This window comes from Podarcis muralis, chromosome 4 (genome assembly GCF_964188315.1).
Source record: "Podarcis muralis chromosome 4, rPodMur119.hap1.1, whole genome shotgun sequence".
NCBI classification, from domain to species: domain Eukaryota; kingdom Metazoa; phylum Chordata; class Lepidosauria; order Squamata; family Lacertidae; genus Podarcis; species Podarcis muralis.
The window spans coordinates 24,821,167-24,846,406 of NC_135658.1; the positions used below are offsets into that span (position 1 = coordinate 24,821,167).

Here is a 25,240-nt window from a genome sequence, read left to right on the forward strand (position 1 = left end):
CCTTTAGCTGTAGCAGAAAAATGTGCTAGAGTCAGATCCAGCTCAAGAAATCTCCGGGGAATCATAAATTATGCGTTTGCTTCTCCTGTAAGCTAACAAAAACCCTTTCAGCTTGCAGAGGCCCCTTGTTTTCCTTTCTGCATTTCTGTCATATTTATTTGTAAAAGGCAGAAAGTTAGAAAGATACGCTATAGTGGAAAATCCCCCAAATGCTTTTGTTTAAATAATCTGAGTTTTTTTGTTGCAAGGGATAACTCACATATATTGTTTTGAACAAGAAAGGAGCAAAATTAGGATAAATTAAACTGCTGTTCTCCAAACTGTCTATCTTACTCAATTCATAAATTAATTATATTTTATAGACAGGGAATGAAGCACACCCCAAAGCAACACTTATTGTTGTAACCTACCCCGGGAAATTAAGTTAAATAAATCCAATAATAGGTAACATAAACATAGTCTCTCCACGTGTTTTTTTCAGCATTGTTGCCATTTTGAAAATGATAATGATTTTATTATTTATACCCCGCCCATCTGGCTGGGTTTCCCCAGCCACTCTGGGCGGCTTACAGCATATATAAAAACATAAATGATAGAATATTCATGTTTCAAGGGCTCTAGTTCAAAATGCCAGGCACCTCCTGAGATCTTGAAAGACCATGCCTTAATATAATTGACATTACCAGACAAGCTAGACCAATTTGGTAGAAATCAGCTTTATGTGTTCAATTCTGAGAAGTTATTGCAATCATGCTCTAGTAAGAAAGGCTTATTGATGCATCTCGAGAGAACATCTTTGGCATGAATCTCAAGGATATTTGTAGGGCTCTGCCCATACATAATATTTGAATTACAGGAGGGGAGACCCACCTGGGCCCCATTTTCATCAGACCTGCAATTTGGCTAAAACTGGGAGGTGTTGGAGTGGGTTTCATTATTTCCCCCACACCCTCATAATTGTTGCTTAGGCTCAACAGTAAGTAATCAGTGGAATTTTGTAAAATTAAAACAGATGGCTCTAGCAAGCTGGATCTAGAATCAAAACACCTAGAATTCACATTCAGGACCTTACTTTTTGTGAACCGCCCACAGAAAAAGATGTTAGTAGCCTGTGTTTCGATGGAGGCTTTGAGAAGGCATACACTTTCTTGATGGCAGAAAGTGAGGAGGAATTAAAGAACCTTTTAATGAGGGTGAAAGAGGAGAGCGCAAAATATGGTCTGAAGCTCAACATCAAAAAAACGAAGATCATGGCCACTGGTCCCATCACCTCCTGGCAAATAGAAGGGGGGAAAATGGAGGCAGTGAGAGATTTTACTTTCTTGGGCTCCATGATCACTGCAGATGGTGACAGCAGTCACGAAATTAAAAGACACCTGCTTCTTGGGAGAAAAGCAATGACAAACCTAGACAGCATCTTAAAAAGCAGAGACATCACCTTGCCAACAAAGGTCTGTATAGTTAAAGCTATGGTTTAACTATGGAAGTGAGAGCTGGACCATAAAGAAAGCTGATCACCGAAGAATTGATGCTTTTGAATTATGGTGCTGGAGGAGACTCTTGAGTCCCATGGACTGCAAGAAGATCAAATCTCTCCATTCTTAAGGAAATCAGCCCTGAGCGCTCACTGGAAGGACAGATCGTGAAGCTGAGGCTCCAGTAGTTTGGCCACCTCATGAGAAGAGAAGACTCCTTGGAAAAGACCCTGATGTTGGGAAAGATGGAGGGCACAAGGACAGAGGACGAGATGGTTGGACAGTGTTCTCGAAGCTACCAGCATGAGTTTGACCAAACTGCGGGAGGCAGTGGAAGACAGGAGTGCCTGGCGTGCTCTGGTCCATGGGGTCACGAAGAATTGGACACTACTAAACAACAACAACAACAATGCCATGAAAGCCTACGAGGATCCCTTGCTTGGGAATCGTGGGGTTGACATTCTTTTTGCACAGCGTGCTGCATCTTACGATTTTCCCATTGCATTCTCTGCTGTTTGGGACACAGAATGGTTTCGCGCGACAGCTGATTTGCAAGTGCATTGTTGAGGGGTATCAAAGAAGAGCTACAGTGGGGAGATTAGATCATTGACTTTTGCAGGATTGTTAGGCCTCTGGCCCAGGTGAGCGGACCCCGAGGGGGCCTGCTGCGCGCGCCTGGTTGCCCCTGCTTTCCTCCTCCTCAGCAAGCGCGGCAAAACTCTTCGCCGGCCAGGAGAACCTCCCCCTGCCTCCCGCTAGCTCAAGTCACACCCCAGCGAAGGGGAAAAAAAAAACCTTCACGAAGCAGCCCCCCTCGGCCGGGGCTGAAAATGATTTTGGCACCGGCAGGCTGGGACGACGCAGTGCGAAGCGGGGCACTCTTCCAACTTCTCCTCTCGCCTCCCCCCCCCCCAACCGCGAGAGCCAAGGCCATCAGCAAGCGCTTCACGCGCCGACGCTTCCCAGAGGCTCCTCGCGCGCCTGGCCGGGCTCCGGGTCCCGGCGCGCGCGTGTCCCCACCATGCAGACGGCCAAGGTAAGGAGGGCGCGGGGAGTCGTGCGACCCTCGGCGCAAACTTCCCGCCTGCTTGCCGTCGCTCCAATTCCCTTGCTAAGGCAGCGGCGGCCGCGGCTGCAGCTGCTCCTGCCGGCGGGGCTGGAAGGCTTGGCGCGGATTTGGTTGAAAGGCGCGCACTGAGGCGGCGGAGCTCTTCCCAAGGGGCGCGCGGGGGTGCTTTTCCTCAGAGCCGGTGGGCGTCACTGGGTTGAGGATTCCCCGGGACAGGGAGAAGAAATAATAATAATAATAATAATAATAATAATAATAATAATAATAATAATGAAGAATAAATTCGAAGCAGCTTTTAAATTCGGTCCGAATGGGAAGCGTGACCTGGGCAGAGAATTACCTATTGCCAGCTGAGATGCTCGTGAAAGGCAACACGGCTGGGATGCGCGGTTGCGCAGCGGGAGAATCGTTCGCACTGCCGCCCCGCAAACCAGGGCTGAGGACGCTGTTGGGCTGGCGCTGTAACGACCTGCATTGCAAGGAGGTGGGGTTGGACTAGATGGCCCTTGTGGGATCCTTTCCAGCTCTCCAAGTTCTATGACCAAGCGTTGCAACTGCGAGGAGTGAGGCTCCCGACCTGTAATTATTTAACAGACGCAAGGATTAGGAGAGCGGGGCGAGGTGTGATACTGTGCAGGTTTACTGGGGCGCCCTGCATTTCTATACTTGGGCATCCTCTGCCAATGGCACCTACTTAGCTGACAGAATGACGTCTTTCTTGCTTGGGAAGTGGATTCCTAATGTGAAATGAACAGTTTTACTCAAGGACCTACAAAGGATTAAATCCTTTTGCTGGATTAGATCCTATTTGCCCAGAAGTTCTAATTCCCACGTTGATCACCCTGAGGCTGTACATCTAGGGATCCATCCCCCCCCCGCCCCCTCCTCTCACCACCTGTTTGAAGGATGGGTGATCATCAATCTCAAAACTGAATTCTGAATGCTGACTTATCTGTTTGATGAGTTTATATGCACAGATCTAAGTTCTTATCAAAAATGATTTGCCAATGATTTACCAATCGTAGGCTAGCTCGTTAAAGTTAATCTTTATATGTTTACCAGCCGGGGGGGGGCGCAACTAAGTAAATAAATAAAAATACTTAACTAAAAGTAGACATTGTAGAAAGATTTTGACAGATTTTTCTTTGCACTTGGGGTCAAAATAAAGTAATTTAAAACAACATTTCATTCCAAATCTGCTAGACAGAGCCAGACAGAGGATGATGGCAGGTGGGTGTCCTTCCTCCCTAACTTAAATCCTGGCTATGCCTATGCTTGGATTATGTCCAATTTAACTTGATAGGGCTTACTTTTGAATAGATGTGTAAGATTCCATTGCAAATCTCTCTTGCGAACCAAATCTAGTGTACCTGTTATCCTCCTTCAGATGTGGAAGTGTCAGGGAAGCAAACACCTAAGAAAAGCATCCTTTATATGTTTTCCTTTCCTGTGCATTATAGGTATGGGTGCTTGCCTGCCTTCTCTTGTGTGGACTCCCTTACCCTGGATTAGAGACTTTCAAGGTAAGCAAGCGCCCACTGCGTGCTCGAACCTGCGCTGACCGGCCTGAAGAGCTTCTGGAGCAGCTGTACGGGCGACTCACAGCAGGGATGCTCAGCGCTTTCCATCACACCTTGCAGCTGGAGCCTCTGAAAAAAGATCACAATACCAGTTGTCCAGCAGGGGGCAGATCAGCTGCGGACAAGGTATACCGGCTCCCTATCAACCTCAACAGCGTCTCTCCTTGGTCCTACAGGTAATGTGAATGCAATTCATCTGCCACTCCCTAGCTTAAAATGTGAAGTAGTATTGTGTGATTGTCTTATCTCTCCACCTATGGCGCTGTGGCTATGTGTCGCTGAACTTCAGTTCCCATCAGCCCCAACCAGCATGGCCAATGGTTAGGGGTGATGGAGGTCATAGTCCCTATAACATCTGGAGAGCCACAGGTTCCCCATCCTCTGCTCTGTGGCTTGAAGGGAGACGCCACACATGTGACCTGTGTCGAATAGGACCAACCTATTGAGGCCGTTTCTTCATCTCTCTTCTGGTCTCTTAGAACTACTGATTCTTGAATTTGAAGGGGGAAATTAGTCATGAGACAGACCTTGCTTAATGCTGAACTTTTAAAAATCAGGGCAGAACGATGAGAGCTGTGCTTGCAGCTGATTCACTCCCCCCCCCCCCGTCTTAATAGCAGCAGGACAGGTGAGCAGAACAGGGTCTGGGTGTCCTGTTCTGCTCTCTAGTAATTAGGCTGTCAACCGCAGCATCTGGGAAGCTGCTATTTTAAATGTGCATACAGGTGTCACAACAGGAAGAACAGAATTCAAAGCAAATGCATCCAAAGTGGGGCAGTTTCTAATTTTAAAAACGTGTGTTGTTATTATTATAATACCCTGAATAAATAGCAGCATTTGCATTTGGTTATGTACCTTTGTGGGAAATGCAAATATTGTCTTTTTAATGGCCACTAATAAACATTGGCTTATGTGGTTTGTCTTCTGCCTGGTTTAGCTTTAAAAACAGCTGTTTTCTCAATATGGTATTTTAAAACTAACTTTATGTATTTAGAAACAATGTTTACAAAGAATACAAACTGAATGCCAGCGCTCTAAACAGAAGCTCTGTATATCCTGTACTGAAATATCAAAAATAGCACTTATATTTTGCCTGAGTAGTTTAAAAATGTGAATATACTATTAACACTGAAGGTCACATAAGGTTGACCTACAATATGTAGATCTTGGGCAGGAAATAACTCTGGAAGGATCCACTGGTAGATCAGCTGGGTGATTTGCACTAGATCTACAAGGGCTTCTATTTTTCCCATTGTGTAACAATAGCAGGAAGGGAAAAGCTTTCTCACCCCACCCTCACCCCCCAAATATCAGGCTGCTTAAGTGAAGAAAGCTTGGAAGAAGACAAAGAGTTGATTTTTGTGCAAAAGTACTGTGAGCTCCCATCACTCGGTCCCAGCGCCTGCCAACCTAGCAGTTCGAAAGCACCCCCGGGTGCAAGTAGATAAATAGGGACCGCTTACTAGCGGGAAGGTAAACGGTGTTTCTGTGTACGGCTCTGGCTCGCCAGAGCAGCGATGTCACGCTGGCCACGTGACCCGGAAGTGTCTCCGGACAGCGCTGGCCCCCGGCCTCTAAAGTGAGATGGGCGCACAACCCTAGAGTCTGTCAAGACTGGCCCGTATGGGCAGGGGTACCTTTACCTTTACTGTGAGCTCAGCTCTGATACTGAGCGCATGTTCAGTTGTGTTGTGTTCCTGAATTTACAGGGCTCTATTAGAAAGCAAAAGTCGAGTCCACAGTCCTGATCCCAACTATGCCTAGTCTAAGCAACAGCTTTCAGCCTCCAGTTCTGATTAATCGGGGCAGTCAACAAAACCAGAAATAGGATTAAGTTGTTTTGTCCCTGGTTTCTGTTTAGTGGCTCTTCTTTTTCTCTGGCTAAGTAGATGCAAGTACCCAAGTACCAGAGAGGCGAGTTCAAAAGTGTTTACGTTTTATTTCGTGGGTAATGCCTCCCATAAACAAGTTGGAACCTGAGAAGCCAGTTCAAATGCCTAAACAGCCTCAGTCCAGTATACCTGAAGGAGCGTCTCCACCTCCATCGTTCTGCCCGGACACTGAGGTCCATCGCCGAGGGCCTTCTGGCGGTTCCCTCATTGCGAGAAGCCAAGTTACAGGGAACCAGGCAGAGGGCCTTCTTGGTAGTGGCACCCGTCCTGTGGAACGCCCTCGCACCAGATGTCAAAGAGAAAAATAACTAACAAACTTTTAGAAGACATCTAAAGGCAGCCCTGTTTAGGGAAGCTTTTAATGTTTAATAGGTTATTGTATTTTAGTATTTTGTTGGAAGCCACCCAGAGTGGCTGGGGAAACCCAGCCAGATGGGCGGGGTATAAATAATAAATTATTATTATTATTATTATTATTATTATTATTATTCTGTCCAGTGGTTTCCCCCCTAGAAAACAAGTGCTGGTACTCACCATAAAGTTGTTACAGTAAGTGCTGCACTTTTTAACAACTAAAAAAAAGAAGTGCCGATAGTGCATACACTTGAGTACCCCCTGAAAAATTTGTACTGATCTTGTCGGTCCTTGAGAGAGCTGTGCTGTGCTCCCCTGCACATGCTCTCTCCCCCACCCAGTTGCACAGATGCTGAGATCTCCCGCTCTCGAATTCGCCTGCCTTTGTTTCCCTTCTGCATGGGCCCCTCCTGATTACTTTTCATCTCCTCGCTGACTTGTTCACCAGCTCCCACTTGTGATGTCATCTCCAGATGTCATTGGCCTGACCAGTTTAGAGTCCAGATTATTATTAATGATGGTGATGGTAAATAAATCCAGGCCTAAAGTCTTTTCCTGCAGCTCTTCCCTGGACACCTAACCCCAGTTTGATACGCTGCCATTTATCACTGCTCCTTCCGGTCCGTGTGGCTGCATTCCTAGCTCAGGCAACTGGGTTATTTCACAAAAGAGATAGAACGCATCTGCTGAAATCCACATGTAGGATAGTCTTGCCAGACAGATCTGCCATAAGCCTTTTTGGATCTGTAGTGCAGAGGTAGGGAACAGGACCTGGCCACTGGGCCAGATCATTCTTCCACCTACTCATGCAAGCCAACTATGACAGATGGGTGGGGCTACTCATCTGTCAATCACCTAACATCACAGTGTCATCAGGTGGCCCTTTTTAGCACAGGACTTTGCAGGCAATGCCAGTCGTCTGTTCAGCAGTGCCTGCGTACCACTATCAGCTGCGCCAGGTCCCATATCTGACGCTGGGTCTAGGACTTGTGGGCTTGACTTGGATGAAATGGTCTGGCAGACCAAAGCAGACCTTTTCTCAACCCTGCTGTAGTGGCATGCGCTGCCTTTCCATATGTGTAATTCAATTCAATTCAGCTCAGCTCATAGTCCTTAGGACTACGTCAGCAGGTTGATTTGGCATCAGTTCAGCATCAGCATGCCTAGAAGATGCAGAGCCACCACACAGGTGCAGAGTACCACAAAAGTGTTTCATCAAAGAACACACCTAAGGGATTGTTCAGTTGAAATTGCGCCCTCGCAAGGGGAAAGCTAAAACAACACAAGTAGAAGTTCTCCAGTGTACTGTAGACGAACCAGGTCACTTAGTGCCATTCGCTTGCAGAAACGATCATGTGGAGCAATGCAGAGATGTGGAAGCATTTGGAAAGACCTGTAGGTATACATTGGAACAAATTGCATGTAAAAAATGGCACTGCCATTGTAACTCTCATGCTCTGTGCTGAAAATTCCACCTCTCAAATTGGATGGGCAACAGCATTTGGGCTCTTTATAATGCACTCAGGGATCTAAATATGTTGAGCCTAAACCTTGCTGTTCAGTAGGATGTACCAATAGCTCCAGTGGAAGATGCTTCTGGTAAGCATGCTTAAGACTGTAGCCACTGCCTTCTTTTTTCTTTTCTTTATTTCACTGGATGTTAATTTGACTACAGAAAATGGTCAAAATGTTAGAGGAAGGAAACAGTCTACTTAAACTAGTCTGAATGGCTTGAGTAAGTCAGCAAAGTACAAAAGAAAACATAATTATCAGGATTCTAATCTGCAGGAAGAGATCTTCTTTATCCCAAATCAATTAAACTTTAAGCAGAAAGGCCATATCTTAGTAGTAGTGCTCATGTTTTGCATGCAGAAGGTATAGCTGGGAATGTCCCTTGCCTGAAACCCTGGAAAGCTGCAGCCAGTGAGTGTGGACAATACCGAGTTAAATAGGCCAATGGTGTGTCTCACTGTAAGCCTGCTAGTCCTATATACATTTCAAAGACCTAATTCCAAATAGGCTTCAGTTGCCACTCAAAGAGTTTTAGAAGTGTTAAAGGATTTAGGAGACCGAGCTTAAGACATATATTTTTCTTGAGTGTCTCTCAAGGGAGGCACACAAGTATTTTGCAACGTTAAGCTCCCTGACTCTTGGTAACACTTATTTTTGCAGCCTCCATTCTATAGGGCCCAAACTGGGACTACTGCTTTCACGTTCTTCTTCTTCTGTATTTTTAATGACTAATTCCAGACATCCTGAACAGAGTCCAACTTGTAGGAAGCTTAGGCAGACTACAGTCATCTTGAATCACTATTAATTCACTCCGGACACTGAGCAACAAAACATTTAAGGTTTGAAGCAAATATAATTTTGTTAACAGCAATAGCAAATGCAATTGGATAACCTCTTGGGACTCAGTCCTGTTTGCCTTTAACCGATTTGTACATGCATTTCAAAAATCTAAAAGGTAGTCATTTCTTTAGACTTTTTTTGTACATTCAGGCACTCCAAATACAAATTCCAGGTGCACAAATATATGTTCTGGTTAGATCAGCGTCAGAGTTGGATAAGAATGGGTCAGTGAGTGACTTGGCCTTCCCAAAGTGCTAGCTTGCACAGCTTAAGAATATTTTAGAAAATGTAAACCATGGTACATAGTGAGCATCGTGCAATAAATTTGTTTTGACCATTCTCCTATAGCAGGTTAAATTGGTCATATTTATATGGGGTGGATGTGTTTAAGTAAGTCTGGTACGTGGAGTTTGAAGCACTAATAGGGTTTTGAGTGGGGGGGGAGGGTTCCCACTCATTAAAAAAACAACACCTCAATCTTTTTCTATTCATTCTTTAAATGAAAGTCACCATGTCACAAATGGGAAAGCCTGTTTTACAATAAAGCACAGTCATACCGTGAAGACCCTGTTTATCCTTCATGGGTTTTTTTTGCATGTAGCCATTTGTGTGTAAAAAGCTGCACCAGTTGATTTACTGACTGTCAGGCAGTCTTTAGGCACCATGGCATTTACCAGAAGAAGAAAAAACTGGACCGAGAAAACCCTGCTTCACCTTTTTTCCTTTTTCCTTATTGGTGTGTTAGCATGTGAGCCTCTTTCTCAGGGCTTACTATTTCCTAGAATGCTATATACGGTAAATATAACTATGCTTGTATCACATGTATTATTGTAGACAGGCAGGGATTCCCTACGTGAACAGATAGCTCAAGGCGCCAAAGCCTTTCTTTTTAAAAGGGGGCATTTCTGCACCACGGCAATGAAGCTTGGATGTGCAAAAAGTGAGCTTTCTCAGGAAAAATCGCTTCTGCTTCACATATGGACATGAGTTGCAGAAACTTGGATCTAGTTTTGTGTTCCATTTGAAGCCAGAGGTCATGTTCATCCTCTTTCCAGAGCATCCATCTATGTGATGCTGGAGCTCTGTGCCAAACATGTCCCCAAGCATGGCTTTGAATTACGGCTAATTTCTTCCATTCTGCATTTGTTAGTGAGCTTCTAAGCAGCAACAGCTTCTGAAAAGGAAAGGTTATCCGATTTCCCCCACCTCTTATTTAAACCTGCTTTTGCCTTCCTTGCTTTTACAAATAGGTACTTATCGCCTGCCTGTGAGTAGACAAATATCCCCTATTATGACGAAGGGCAGAACTACACATTCATTGCAGCTCTGTGAGTCCTTCAAAAGTGTAACTGGGTCCTACTAAGTCAAGGAAGGGAGATCCAGGAGTTTTGGCTGTTACATGACACTTCTCCCCTCTCCTCCGCTCCTGCCATGTGCTCCCTGTGTAAATCTGCTCCAGAGGGGTTTTTTTGGGGGGGGACCCTGGAAGAGTTTTAGGGGGCACACAAAGGGTGCAGAGGTTAGGGGCTCACAGCTAAAACATTGCACATCTAATACTCATTGTGTTGGCAGGACTGTTTCGTTGGAGAACCACCTCCCCAAGCTGCTTCTTTTTTTGGCAAAGAGTGATAAGGGAAGAATTTTGGGCCTGCTGTTAAAAATGAGCAGGAGCAGGGCCAGAAAAAAGGGGTCCAATTCTGTCCACAACAAAGGCACTACATTAGTTCTAAGGATGTGTGGGAGAACAGAGACGACATACCCTCTACAGCTAAGAATCCCCGGAAGGAAAATGGGCAAACTATTGATGTGCATCGGCTATGAGAGAGTTGAACCGAATGAATCCACCTTACCATTGCATGGACGAGGAAATTGAGCATGCCTTTGTTTCAGATGCTGATCCGTTTAGGGAGCTGTCCAAAGGGTTTCTCTCTCCAAGTTTTCAAATAAGCAGGCCGTGTTTAAGAGCTGCAGCTGTTCCCCTCCTCCCCTCTCCTTGGCATAATAACGAAAACATTATTTAATGCAGTGCAAAGCAACTGTCAACATTTTGCCGTAATCTTTTCCAGCTGGGATAAAACAAGGAGTTGGGAGACGGTATAGGACGCACGAACTGAGTCCCTTTTCTTTTCCTTTGGCACAGAATCTCCTATGACCCGGCAAGGTATCCAAAGTACATCCCCGAAGCCTATTGCCTATGCAAGGGCTGCCTGACTGGTGTTTACGGGGAGGAGAACTTCCACTTCCGGAGTGTCCCGGTGCTAATGCCAGCAGTCATCTTGCGCCGAACCACGACGTGCACCGGAGGACGCTATGTCTACACAGAGGATTATGTCACTATCCCAGTGGGCTGCACCTGTGTACCACAGGTACATGAAAAAGAAGTAGATGGTGTAAATTCCAGCATAGACAAGCAAGGGGTAAAGTTGCTCGTTGAATCGTAACAGCAAGCCACCATCAGAATGAAGGCCCCAGAAGAAACCTGATGGCAAAGGTTGCTTTGCATGTCCTTTTAGCTTCGCCATTCCCTGGTTCTGGGAGTTCTGGAGTCCATTCGTAAACACACACACACCTGCATGATGATGTGGGCTGCAGCCTGCATCCATGACTGAGCCATTGGAGAACAGTCCATATGCACAGGACGTTTGTGCCAGCTCAAATACAGTCCCCTTCAGTGCAGTCAGATCAATGTACCCGGCTGCGAGGCCCTTATTTTTGAGAGGCCAGGTGATGCTTTTGCACATATAGGGCCCACCCATAGAAGCAGCGTGCTTTGAAAATATCATTACAAACGTTGCGAAGACAGAAGCTGGAGGTGTGGTGGGACACAGTCCAGTGACACAGAGCCATGATGAGATTTGAAGAATCATAATGGGAGTGAGTTGCACAAATTAAGAAATCACGCCTGGAAAGTAGTTTTGGGGATACAGTAGTGGTCCAGGAAATATGAGGCTTGTACCACCTAATAGCTGCTATAGATAAAGGCAAATGTTGGCTTTGCTCTGAAGCAGAACCATTATGTGTTGTCATCACTGACCCCCTTCTGAGACTCACATATGCCCTGGGGTCTGTCATGTCACACTGAAGCTTAAAGGTAGTGCAAGCAGCTCATTTTTTATCTGCTCCAAACATCAAATGATAGGGGACTCCCTTTTGTCACATCTTCTAAATCCTTAATGTAAAGGTCGCTGAAAGGGCTGTATCTTTAAGATATGACCCTGATGTTGGGATTCTGATGTTAGGATTCTATCAGTGCAATGTCCTGGACTCCCGATTATTTTTGTTTCGGCTTTAATTGTTACTTCTGTGTTCAAAGGAAGAAAACCTTTCACAAAATATCATTTCAAAAGCAGCGTCAGCAGACTTGCTGAAAAGGTAGCATCCTCACACTGCAAAGCAGTATCAGTCTATGAATAGTTTACTCAAGGGGCAGGTGCGAAATGTAGAGAAGTGAAGAACTTTACTGCTGGCGTTAACGAGGAGTAAAGTACTGGTGTTTTTCCAGTTTACAGCTCAGCTGTTGATCAGGGCAGTATTGTATATGCCGCAAATGCACACCAACCCTATACAATATACTCTCGCTCACATAACATCATGGAAAGAGAAGTCTCGGCTTGAAAAACAGTCTGGTTTATGACCCCTTTCAAAAGTGTGGAAACATGCCAGTTGCCTTTTTAAGCTGTTCTTAGCTTTCAGCTTACAAGCCAGTTATCAGTTTTAGATTTTTCAGGCTGCAGGAGCCTTTGGGAATAACAAGGATGATGAGAGATCAGATAAATGAAACCAAACTGCTTGGCCAAAGGGGGGGGGGGGGGGAGATGTGCCTTGGCTTCCATCGGTGAGAGAGGAAAGCATCTGCCAAATTAAATGAATGTCTGAGCCAAGAGCTCTAAACAGCAAAGGTTCAGAAAACTCTGTAAGCTGGAGGCAGTTGCCTCTTTAAACTCCCAAAGCTGTTGGCTCAATTTACAGGGTTAATTCTGTCTATAACTCCTTTCTCCGCAACTTCCTACACTGAAAGCACCATCCTTTATGGATATTCTGTGGCTATTTCCCAAGTCACCCATTCCACTTGGTGAGAGTGAGCCATGGTTTTTTAATGTGTAATGTTAGCAAACATCAATAGGTTACCAAATTGTAAAGGTAAAGGTAAAGGGACCCCTGACCATTAGGTCCAGTCGCGGAAAACTCTGGGCTTGCGGCACTCATCTCGCTTTATTGGCCGAGGGAGCCGGCGTACAGCTTCCGGGTCATGTGGCCAGCATGACTAAGCCGCTTCTGGCAAACCAGAGCAGCGCACGGAAACGCCATTTACCTTCCCGTCAGAAGGGAATCGTGGGGATTCGAACCATCGACCTTCTGATCAGCAAGTCCTAGGCTCTGTGGTTTAACCCACAGCGCCACCCGCGTTGCTTTCCATTTAGCTTTCTAGCTATCGGGTAGATGGTTGCTAATTATCTCCAAATTGCACATGACACAGCACTTGCCATTTGGCCTTTGTTTAGGGTGACCAGAATGACACCGTTGGACCTTCAGTAGTTGTGTAGAAGGGGTGGCAAATTTTTGGGATGAAGATTTCCCCTCAATTTAAGGAAGACACAAACTGAGAATAGCAATTAGTATGATGACCTGAGAAGGGTGACTAGGAGGAAGAATCTGTAAACCAAATCCTATACGGAACAATTAAAGAATACCTGGGTGCATCTAGCCTGGAAAAGATTAAGGATAGGCATTCCAGCCGTCTTCAAATATCTGAAGTGCTTTCATGTAGCAAAGGAAGAATTTTGTGTTCTGTTGCTCCCGAGGGTAAATCTAGAACAAATAGGTGGAAATGGTGGGAAAGCCAATTTTGGCTAAACCTTGCGAGAAACTTCCTAAGAGTACAAGCCACTCAACAGCGGAACTGCCTGCCTCAGGAGGTATTGAGCTCTCTTTTCCTCATTGAAGATATTTAAGCAGAGGCTGAACGAATGTCAGGGATTTTGTAGTCACACCTTGCAATGTAGGTCCTGCATTGAGCAGAGTGTTAGACAAGTTGACTTCCACGATTCCTTCCAACCCAGAGGCCCATCTCTGCCTGAAAAGGCGTATCTGCCAAAATCCTTTCTTTTTCATAATGGACTCTGGGGATGAGAGGATTTATTCCATTCTGTTATTTCCTCTGGTGTGCTCTGCCCAGAGTTTAACTCCTGATCTCTAGTTTAACTATTATTAGTTTTTAAATTACAACTAGTTTTTTTCACCATCTAGCTCTCATTTCTAAGTTTCTGAAATTACAGCATGTATAGTTTGCAAATGAGCTGAAAGCTGAGGCATCTCCCTCCCCACTGCTTTCTTAATGCACCTTTGTACTGATAAAACAGTGCAGGAAGATCCATAACAATGTGAACCTATTTTTGGACAGTTTTACTAATGTGCACACTTGTTTTGACACACTGGTAAATACCTCCCAAAAAGAATCATCACACAATTGTATAGAATCACATATTGCATTTTTACAGTATTACCACACACATGTTCACGAACACACTGGTAAGATGGTAGAAAAGGGATTGCAGTGCAATCTTGATCAAGTTTGTTCCCTCCCCCCCGCCACTGTTTTATCAACATGTGGGGAGGAATGACAGACACCCTGAAAAGCCACTGCTAATCAGAACAGGCAGCGCTGGGCAAAAACTTATCAGCTATAAGGTAGCTTCCTATGTTCCTCCATAAAAATGAAAAAGAAGAAAATAACTCAAATAAGAGAACTGTGAATTTCTAATCCAATTGGAAACAAGAGATCAACTAATTCAGATTTCCCAAAATCCAGGTAGAAACTTCTGAAATATGCCTAATGGAGCCTGGCTAACCTTTGCATCCATAACATGTCCTTCTTCTAGAAAACTTCCCAATGATTAATTTAATTTCTCTCTCCATCGCTGCGCTACACTGCACTATGCTGTGGCTCTTCCAACCAAACATTCCTTTGAGATTACTTCACAGCCCTGAGTCCATGGACCCCTAACAGAATCTCTGCATTCTATACTGGGGTGGTGGGGAGGGGGAAGGAAGGCAGATTTAAAAGGAAAGAAATGCTTGTTGAATGCAGTCCAGACATAATTTGTGAGCACAATTCAAAGGAAACACTGGCAGCTATACATAAGTTGATATAACTTTTATGGCAGGAACCCCTCCCTGCAACTTTTATTGGAAATTCAGAGGTGCAAATTGTGGTAGTCATTCACTTTAGTATCGAAATCAACTGACACAGAGAATTTTCCTTGCATCTGCCTTGTATTTTACAATACAACCAGCAGCATCCCACCATAATTTCCAGCATCAAACTATTCAGGCATCTGTGACTACTATACTATGCAACTCACTGGCATGCACCATCAGAGAACAACTAATTTTAATGCACCCATTTGACCACAGTTCATATGCTAAACTGGGTGAATTATGTGTATCTGCAAGTGTCTAACGCTAAAGTTGTGGCTTTCAAATGCCCCCGGGGAATCTTTTCCACATTGGCAAACTAGTTAATGACCTCTGCACATTTTGGTTGGAGGCGATTATTCATAATGGGAAGGAATAAGAATTTGCGTGGGGAATGCAACTATTCTTGTAGAGGAAACTGTTCCAATCAAAGAGCAGAGTACTTGGCGGCTTAAGTAAGGGCAAGATTTCAAAGTACAGGCAATATACAGGCTTAGTCTGGAGTTCTGAGATAATGAATACAAACCAGACTCGAACTATTGAAGGTTTTGTGCCAAGGCATATGTATCCAATGTTCTCTTTTGCTCTTATTTCAGAATTTAGTTCATATTCAAACAAAAATGTAAAACCTTTGGTGGATAAGTTAAAGCACAGGTGGCTGTCACCTGTAGAATGCAGCCTGCAGGGATGCTGGGCAAGTGAGAGGTGCTATGGCCGTGGGAACTGCTGAAATGCAGGGCTGTATGAAGATGCCAGGGCACTCAACTTCATAAGAACATAAAAGAAGCCATGCTGGATCAGGTCAATGGCCCATCTAGTCCAGGCAGCCTGTTCCCACTGTGGCCAAGCGGATGTCTATGGGAAGCTTTCCTCTGCCCAAAATATAAGGGGGAAAGAAGGAGCAGGTGTGTAAACACAAGGACCAGTGCATGGAAAGCTGGAAACCCCATGGGAAATGTTAACATCACACTTAACATGGATGTCAGCTAGCTCTTCAAAGCAAACTGGAGAAATGGGAGAATTGTAAAAATGGGAAGACTGACTTAAAAGGGAAGTACCATATTTTTCCACATATAAGATGATGTTTTTTATTATAAAAAAAAGTTAAAAATTGGGGGTCATCCTATAAACGGATAGTGCAGAGGGGGGACAGTCGACTGGTGGCATCTGCGAGCAAGAGATTGTCAGCAGCGATTTGGCGGGTGATTGGTGGCTGCGGCCAGGCCTGCTGCTGATTCCCCCCTTTTCTTTAATTTGGAGTCCAAAAAAAATAGGATTGTCTTATACACCGGGGTGCGTTATACATGGAAAAATACGGTAGTATCCTGCACTGCTGAGAAGGGTGTAACTAACATGAATGGTTGCAACTTTCCTCCCAGTAATTGCGTTAATCATTTGCTGGACTAGAGAGGAAGGGGCAACACACCTTCCCCTTCATCGTATCTTCAGTACAGGGTGGTCTCATTATCCATAAAATCAGACCAATACTCTTTAACAGTTAGGGTTCTGTACAATGACTGCAGCTCAGCCAATGGCTGGGGCAGAATAAAAACCTAGCCATTCCCCATCTCCAAAGTAGAACAGGATTTAGGCAGTTTGAAAGGTTGGCAAGTCCCTGTACCATAATACATCATACAAGAGAATCTAAGGACATTTTATGGCACCAAAGCATAAGAAAATGAATTCAGTACTGTGCATACAACTTCAGTTTGATAAAGGTCAGAAAGGTTATCCAACTGCCTCTTTGGATCAATGGATGTTATGCTGCAAAAGTGCTTAATGGCTTATTCAGAGAAAAATGAAATTACTTCCGGTTTCGTATGCGAAAATGCTGTGAGATACACTTTGAGTGTTTGATGAGGGTCACGCTATTCCGAATTAGGAAATAATTGGGAAATAAGTATTTTGCAACTCAACCACATGATAAAGTCAGGTTCACAATACACCTGGAAAGATTATATGGCAGCCTGATAACATAAAATGCCCTTAAAAAAAAAACTTCTGACATAGCATTTTAGAATAGTATAGTCTCCCATTTCTGTGCAACATTTTAATAAAATGTTTTCCCTTCCTCTCTAAGAAGGCAATAATTTATCACAAATCAAATACACAAGGTGGCAATTCATAATGAAAAATATGGAGCTTGTTACCAGTGCTGGAGTTCAGATTTATGCTTGCCAGGGACTCATGAAGAGGAACTTAGTTATATCACTTGTTCTCAGCTTCAGTTGCCCACAGAATTATAAAGAGCAATAGGAAAGGGAGCAAGACCTGTCAGTCGGGTTGGCAGAGTATAAGAAGTGTTTTGGTGGGAGAAAGGTTATCCAATGTTATTGCACCTGTTCCATGTCCACTTGCTCAACCCTCGCCTCTCATCACCTCCTCCCTCCTGTTAGCACAAATATTGCTGAAAGTTAAAAACAAATTACAAATGTTCACACCTCCAGAGAAGGAAAAAAGCCCCAGACTGAAATATTTGGTTAATTCTTTATGAGTCAAGAAACAGAATCTAGTCCAGAATCATAGTTCACGTAACATCTAAATTCATTGGCTAGGTTTCGAGTATGTTTTGGAATAAACTTGCTCATCTTCACACCAAGATACTTAGCAGCATATTCCTCCATAACAGCACCTGCAGCAGAAAATGAACAAAAGATCATGTCTTAAAGGAACAAAAAGAGCAAGAACTTTCTTGTTGGCCCATCCCATTTCAAACAGCTGCCAACCTCAGACTTCTCAGAAGCAGGGCATGAAGGCAAATAGACTTTCTCTCTGGTTGCCCCGAGCAGCCAATGTCCAGAGTCAACATTGAGATTTCAGTTTGCTATCATAGCAAAGCAATGGCATATTTAAATTATCTTTAACTCTTGTTTCCCCCCCACTATCCTATATCCCCTTACAACAGCTTTCTGTGAGAGCTGACTGTTTCCCAAATCAAGATGCTGTACAAAGTCATGAGCATTATCCTTTTAAATGAATGCAGACACTATAATTATAGATAATAAGATGTTAGATGTTGCAATGCTTATACCTGTACAAAGCAGAACCTTTCCTTTAGTCAAGTATTTTATGGTTTCTGCAGTTTTTCTGAGACACTCTTCAGACAGGTAGGGTGGATCTGCTACGACAATGTCAAAACTGTGTGCTGTGAGGTTGGCCGGAAGGTTCAAGGGATTGTTGTAATCATAGAAAACATATTCAGCTCCATACACAGAAAATCTTTGGTCATATTCCAATAAACATGTTGAAAAATCTTTGTTGTCCTGTTCTTTCAATTTTTGATAAACACTGGGTGCACTAACACATGCTATTCTGAAAAGATAAAGAAATAAAGAAAAAGGTTCAGATATTTAATCCAGAACTTGTGCTAAACAGTGTGTGCGTGGCAACCTGAACTTCGAATTGGCATAGCAATTACCCCAAAAAGAAGGATTTCTTTTTCTGAGTGGAAATGCTTACTTAGAATCACTGAATTTAAGAAACTTCACAAGCAACTGCAAACAAAACCCTCACACACCAAGTGGACTGTATCTTCCTTATTAAGAAAGAAGAACACCCACAACTATCTGCTCCTTCAGATATGACAAGGTTAAACAATGCATTTTTATTACCCGCATATTCCTACTGATATCTCTACTGACTGCATTGTGTATATTCAACCGAGTTTTCATGCCCCAAGAAATGCAGTCCCCACCACATGCAGGAGCCAAGGGCTGAGCTTCCGTACTGCAAAAAACAGTTGATCATACAGAGGTAATGTGCACAATTAGGACTGTGGCATGTCACAGGAACCAGAAAACATTGGTCCTCCAAACAGTTCTGGAATGCCATCTTACTCAAATTCACAATAAATATAAAAGAGGTCTTAGAGATGGACAGGAGTTCTTAGCATCATTCTGCAAAGTTCCCTTGGACCTCAGAAGTGAGGCTTGAAATCCATGCACAAATTAATAGATGGCCTCAAGTCTCAGTCTCAATTCATCTGTAAAACGGAAATGTTGGTTGCTTCGTCACAGGTAGGTGATAAGGAAAGCTCTGCATGCTATATGCTATGTAGAAATCAAACAACATTTCACAGTCCTGTGAATTTCAAAGTTGTCTCACTATCAAAGCTGTATTACAGTGATGTACTACAGAAAGGTTGACACATTAACATACTACAAAAAAACCCAGAAAACAGTATTCCAATATTTTCAAAAAGACAAAAACACATTGCTAGATTTATAGAACTCACCTGCCACCGCTTCCAACGGCTCTTGCAGCCTCGTTAGCTAAATGGAGCGCAGTTTCAGCATCATACCAAAACTGACTCAGTTGCTGGGGGTAATAAAGCACAAATATCAGTAATACACTTTTCTTATACAATAAATGCCAACAGAATGGGGGGGGGGGGGGGACACAGACATCTGACTAAGCAAAATGGGGCTCAGGGTTGTATACGGCCTCCACTACAGATATCCAATAGTTGTGTCCTTTTCTCTTTCCATTTCATTGTCCCTGAGGTAAAAAGGGCACACAGAAGAAAAAGGGAGACACAACATGTCAATGATCATGGTAGAGAACTGAAAGGTCAGACTGTGGAAGGACAAGATGATAAGATACAATGGACTGAGTAGACAATGCTGAGTGTGGGGAGGGAGCCAGAGAAGCAGCAGCAGCAACAACAGGGGTTGAGGATTGGCTGCTGGGTGCAGACAGTGGACACACACTCCTGAATCACATTCATGTTAACAATTCATAATTTGTTACAGTATTTAAAACATGTACATGTGTGCGGCCCAAGCTTATGAGACACACCAGGAACTAGCTGCCAAGAGAAGTGCGCAAGGAAACTGGAATGGGAAACAAGCAGGGTGGGGGAAGACCACATGCTTGATGCTTGGAAGACATATGATGAGAGTTTCGTGTCCCAAACTGGGATCAAGAATACAAGTAAGATTTTCCTGGCTCCACCCCTGGATTCCCTGCACCCTCCAAATATCCAGTTCATACCCATTTCTTTGTCATGTGAAAAACTGGAAAGTACAGGTCAGGTAGAAAAAACTGAGCCAATGATAACTTTGTTTCTTAGTATTAAATTGGATCTTCGGTTCCGCTTAATTTTTCACTGAAGGAAAAGATAATCTCTCTTCCACTTTCCCAAACTGCAAGTTTCCCATGAGAAGCAAGCTAATGAGTGGAAATAGTGCAATTATACTAATGCGGTCAATGTCTAACAAACGGAGGAACACACACCACTATAGGCAATTTGCTTGCCCAGAGTTTACATTCTCTGAACTGTTTCTCAATACAGCAAGTTGACTTTAAAGCCAAAACCAAGTAAAAAATTTCACCTGAGCTGTAACAATAATGGTGGATCTTGATGTCATTTGACAGTCTTGTTGGGTGCCTCTCTTCTCATTATTTTGTCCTGCATATCTGTGATCCTGTGCCATTCTATAGAAGTGCTACCACAAACTGTATTTTGGTCAAAATGCACCTGCTTACCCAGTTCTCTTCTATTGAGCCAAGAGAATTGTTATCAAATCTTTCTGTTGCCTTAAAGTCTTCTCTATGCTGTTGCTCAATATAGAACTCTTGCAGAGCAGATAAGGCTTCAGATGAAAGCTGAGGGACATCATCGTCACTGTCACTCATTTTCTAGACACAAAGGAAAATAACACAACCCTTTTGTTAATTAACAAAAATCTTCAAAAGATACAGGGACTAGCTGTAAAATTATATCTCTTTGCCATAAGAGGCAGAGATGAGAGTGTTTTCAACAAAAATAGGAATCAAGGCAATATTTCGGAAATATTTTCAATTTTATACATTTTGACTGCCCATACATCATGGAGAGCATCTCTAGGAATCCTTATAGGAAAGGAGTTCTCAAATACTGTGGGTGTTTGCAGCTGCTATTACTCTAGATTAATTCCCTTCCTATGTTATTTTCATGCTGAAGTTACACTTTAATTGGTGGGGAGGTGGGGAGCAGAGAACTAGAAACACTCTTTAGTTTCACTTTTAAGGTATCAAGCAAAATTATGATGTTTAAACTGTATATTTTATTATTCTGTTCTGAGCCAATATCAGCACAGCTGTCAACTTCAAAAGAAACATGTTTTCATGTCTACAAACTTCCAGCTGTGTATATTTACGGTATGTTAAACATGGTTCATAATGAAAAGTCTTGTATGGATTAAGATCATATTTGACAAATGTATGCCTAAAGCAATTTAGTAGTAGTAGTAGTAGTAGTAGTAGTAGTAGTAATAGTAATTTTTATACCCCACCCATCTGGCTGGGTTTCCCCAGCCACTCTGGGCAGCTTACAGTACAGTCATACCTCGGGTTGAAGTAGCTTCGGGTTAAGCATTTTCAGGCTGCGCTCCGCGGCGACCCGGAAGTAATGGAGTGCGTTACTTCCGGGTTTTCCTGCTCGCGCATGCACTCAAAATGACATCACACGCATGCGCGGAAGCAGCAAATCGCGACCCACGTAGACGTGGGTTGCGTCCGCTTCAGGATGCGAACGGGGCTCCGGAACAGATCCTGTTCGCATCCAGAGGTACCACTGTACATATAAAAAAATTGTAAAACATAAAATAATAAATTTTTCCCAATACAGGGCTACCTTCAGATATCTTTTAAAAGTCTGACAGTTGTTTATTTCCTTGACATCTGATGGGAGGGCGTTCCACAGGGCAGGCACCACTACCAAGAAGGCCCTCTGCCTGGTTCCCTGTAACCTCATTTCTCGCAGTGGGGGAACTGCCCGAAGGCCCTTGGAGCTGGACCTCAGTGTCCGGGCTGAACCATGGGGTGGAGACGCTCCTTCAGGTATGCTGGGCTGTTGTTTAGGGCTTTAAAGGTCAGCACCAACACTTTGAATTGTGCTCGGAAACATACTGGGAGCCAATGTAGGTATTTCAGGACCGGTATTATATGGTCTCAGAGGCCACTCCCAGGCACCAGTCTAGCTGCCGCATTCTGGATTAATTGTTGTTTCCAAGTCACCTTCAAATGTAGCTCCATGCAGAGTGCATTGCAGTAGTCCAAGTGGGAGATGACTAGAGCATGTACCACTCTGGCAAGACAGTCCACAGGCAGTTAGGGTCTCAGCCTGCGTACCAGATGGAGCTGGTAGACAGCTGCCCTGGACACAGAATTGACCTGCGCCTCCATGAACAGCTGTGAGTCCAAAATGACTCCCAGGCTGTGCACCTGGTCCTTCAGGGGAACTGTTACCCCATTCAGGACTTGGCAGTCCCCTATACCTGTCTGCCCCGTCCCCCCAAAACAGTATTCTGTCTTGTCAGGATTCAACCTCAATCTTGTTAGCCCCCATCCATCTTCCAACTGCCTCCAGACACTCACACAGGTCATTCACTGCCTTTACTGGTTCCGATTTAAAAGAGGCAGAGCTGGATATCATCCACATACTGATAAACACCTAGCCCAAACCCCCCAATGATCTCTCCCAGCGGCTGTATATAGATGTTAAAAATATCTCTCTAGTGCATTACAGAAATGCTTCTTAAAAATTATTGCCTAGTTCACCACTCTGGGGCTTTACGTGACGAATTTATATCAGAAACATATAACTGATCAGGACACAATTTCTTTATATAACTTTGTATAGCGGTTGGCGTGTGGGGTGAGGTTTGGAAATAGTCAGACTCAAGCCCCACTCCGTCATAAAGCTCACGATGCGTCGGAAGTCACTTTGCCGCTTGACCTACATTGTACTATTGGTTTTGATTTTTATCTAAGCAGAGATGAGGAGCCTGCGTCCTGCCAGACGTTGTTGGATTACAACTCCTACCATCCCAGACTATGGACTGTGCTGAGATTGCCACAGGTTCTCCATCCCCAACCCGATTAGTTCAAGGAAGCTACCACACTTAAGACCCTATTCACCCAATTCATATTTGCAGGTGCTGGAGTGAAGTAAAGCATACCAAGACCTTCCTTGACTTCTGCTCAGCTGCAAACTCAGCAGGGAACTTTGGGTCCAGCCAAGGGACCAGGGAGAGTTTTACACTATTCCTGAAGCATTTTGGGCTCGCTGCCTCTTCTCAATACCACCCACTTGTGCAACCTTTTATATGTTCCCTCTTCCTGTCCTTTCAAAAAGAAAAAGAAAAGGGGGGCATCTGGGCTAGCGACTTCCAGAGCGCCCCAAACTGCTATGCATGCATCCCTGGAAGGCGGCGTGAGGAGATCTCAGCTAAATAGAAGAAGTTTGCCACACTAACTGCCCCCCCCCAAAAAAAGTTTTTAAAGGAAGTGCGTTGGGAACTGCGGCGTGGAGGGACTCTGCAAGCACACGCAGACACACCTGACCTTCACAAGGAAATAAACCCAAAATAAATAAACCCAGAGCGCTATTTGCGGGAACATGCTGCCTCACACGCCACTTTTGCCTCTGTCGCTAACCTTTTCCATGATGCTGCGAGCCCTGCCCAATGCAAACCTTCTCTCCCCACCCGCCCCGTCCTCTTCGTCCAACCTATTCCCCCCATAGGCACAACACTGAGAGCTGCCGGGCCTCCCCATCTCTTCTTTCGAGCCTCCGCTCCTTCCCTCCTGCGCCGGCAGCCATTTCCCCTTCCCCGCCACTCACCGCAGCGCGGCGGCCTCTCCGCCCGCGGCCTCCCTTCGTCAGGCTCCGCCCGCCTCCCCTCGTGAGCAGCCTGGAAGCTTCTCTCTTGCGCCCTCTAGCGCAGGGAAAGCGGCTCCTTTGCTCGCCCTGTTTATCCCTCAGAGCGAGCCTGATTTTTTTACTATTTTCTTTAATCTTGCCACCTGCGTTTATGACACACGTCATCTTTATTATTTTATTTTATATTAACGGAGTGTGGGTGGGTGGGTGGAACGGGCCAGTTAATAAACATGCAAAGCTTAGCTATAAACCAATTAAGGAAAACCGACTTGGAAGCATGAGAATTAAAATAAAGAGGGGAGAGAGCCGTTTAAATAGGAGGAGGGAGCTATTTGAAGGGAATAAACAGAACTTGGGGGGGAAGAGAAATGGGAAACGAAGGGAAGGGTTTAAAAAAATGCTATTAGAGAGAACATCATTCATTAGTTCTGTATTACAATTAAGTTCAGCTACATGACCCTGCCAGTTATTGCAAAAGACCCGAGGGGGCTTCAGTCACTCGGACTACCAGATTTATTTAGGATTTGCAGCCTACCGGGAAGTAAGACCCACTGAGTTGAATGGGGCTTGCTCCCAAGTTTAGGAATTGAGTCTTCGTTCTGAGCAAGCTTTTTCTCTCTCTCCAGTTTGTACATTGGTGTAACAAATCAGTTACTGTTAAGGAGTGCTGTTCCAAATGGTCACTGAATATATAAAATTGGTTAGCCTGATGGTCATGGCTATTGCCTGGTTCGACAACACTCCCATACTGCCCCAAGTCCTGGGCGCCACTTAATATTAAATCGAGGGCTGCTGCCCCTCTGGTTGATTCAGTGGCCAACTGTTCTAGGGCAGTGTCATGCAAGGTATCTAGAAACATTACCTCTTTTGCCATAACAATTCACCCCACTAATATCAACTCCCGGTTGCACAGGGCTCAAGAGGTCATATGACCATCATTTTATTGTTTCCTGACAGCTCCCATGGAACAAGAATTAAACTAGATCTTCAATGGGCCATCAAAATCTTACCTCGGGTTAAGAACTTAATTCGTTCTGGAGGTCCGTTCTTAACCTGAAGCACCACTTTAGCTAATGGGGCCTCCTGCTGCCGCCACACCGCTGCTGTGCAATTTCTGTTCTCATCCTGAAGCAAAGTTCATAACCCAAGGTACTATTTCTGGGTTAGCGGAGTCTGTAACCTGTAGCATCTGTAACCCGAGGTACCACTGTATGTACTGCATTGCAATGCTATGAGGTGTTTGCTATTGCTGTGTCTGGGGGCATTATTGCTCACTCCACCAGGCGTGCTGCTACCTTGGCTGCACCCAGTATTAAAGCTCCTGGCTGATATCTGTAGGATAGCCACCTGGTCCTCAGTTTCTTCCTTTATCAGGTACTATGGATCAGATACTGTACATTTTCCTTGGTCAAACCTTTATTCAGCAGGAGGGTGCTCCAGAAGAAAGTCTCAGTGTAGGGGAGGACCCCTGGACAGTTAAGTCCAGCCAAAGGCGACTATGGAGTGCAGCACTCATCTCGCTTTCAGGCCGAGGGAGCCAGCATTTGTCCCCAGGCAGCTTTCCAGGGTCATGCGTCCAGTATGACTAAACCACTTCTGGTGCAAGAGCACCGTGACAGAAGCCAGAGTGCATGGAAATGCTGTTTACCTCACATCTGACTATAGATGGTTGCTCA

The 25,240-nt window shown here is 44.5% G+C and overlaps 2 protein-coding genes across 4 annotated transcripts; one reads left to right on the plus strand and one right to left on the minus strand.

Annotated features, from left to right (window-relative positions):
• Nucleotides 1–1,786: 1,786 nt before the first annotated feature.
• On the plus strand, nt 1,787–18,171 carry IL17D (interleukin 17D). The gene is made up of 3 exons (XM_028726293.2): nt 1,787–2,511; nt 4,005–4,300; nt 10,863–18,171. The coding sequence occupies exons 1-3, from the start codon at nt 2,497–2,499 to the stop codon at nt 11,161–11,163; spliced, it is 612 nt and encodes a 203-aa protein (XP_028582126.2). The 5' UTR covers nt 1,787–2,496; the 3' UTR covers nt 11,164–18,171.
• EEF1AKMT1 (EEF1A lysine methyltransferase 1) lies at nt 17,393–23,625 on the minus strand. Of its 3 annotated transcripts, none has more exons than XM_028726294.2 (5): nt 23,526–23,625; nt 20,405–20,557; nt 19,152–19,234; nt 17,949–18,229; nt 17,393–17,549 (listed from the first exon to the last, which is right to left on the minus strand). In XM_028726294.2, the coding sequence occupies exons 2-5, from the start codon at nt 20,552–20,554 to the stop codon at nt 17,413–17,415; spliced, it is 651 nt and encodes a 216-aa protein (XP_028582127.1). In that variant the 5' UTR covers nt 20,555–20,557; nt 23,526–23,625; the 3' UTR covers nt 17,393–17,412. The 3 variants fall into 3 exon arrangements, with proteins under 3 accessions (XP_028582127.1, XP_028582129.1, XP_028582130.1); XM_028726296.2 differs by lacking the exon at nt 23,526–23,625 and adding an exon at nt 23,339–23,488; XM_028726297.2 differs by lacking the exon at nt 23,526–23,625 and adding an exon at nt 22,861–23,148.
• Nucleotides 23,626–25,240: the final 1,615 nt, after the last annotated feature.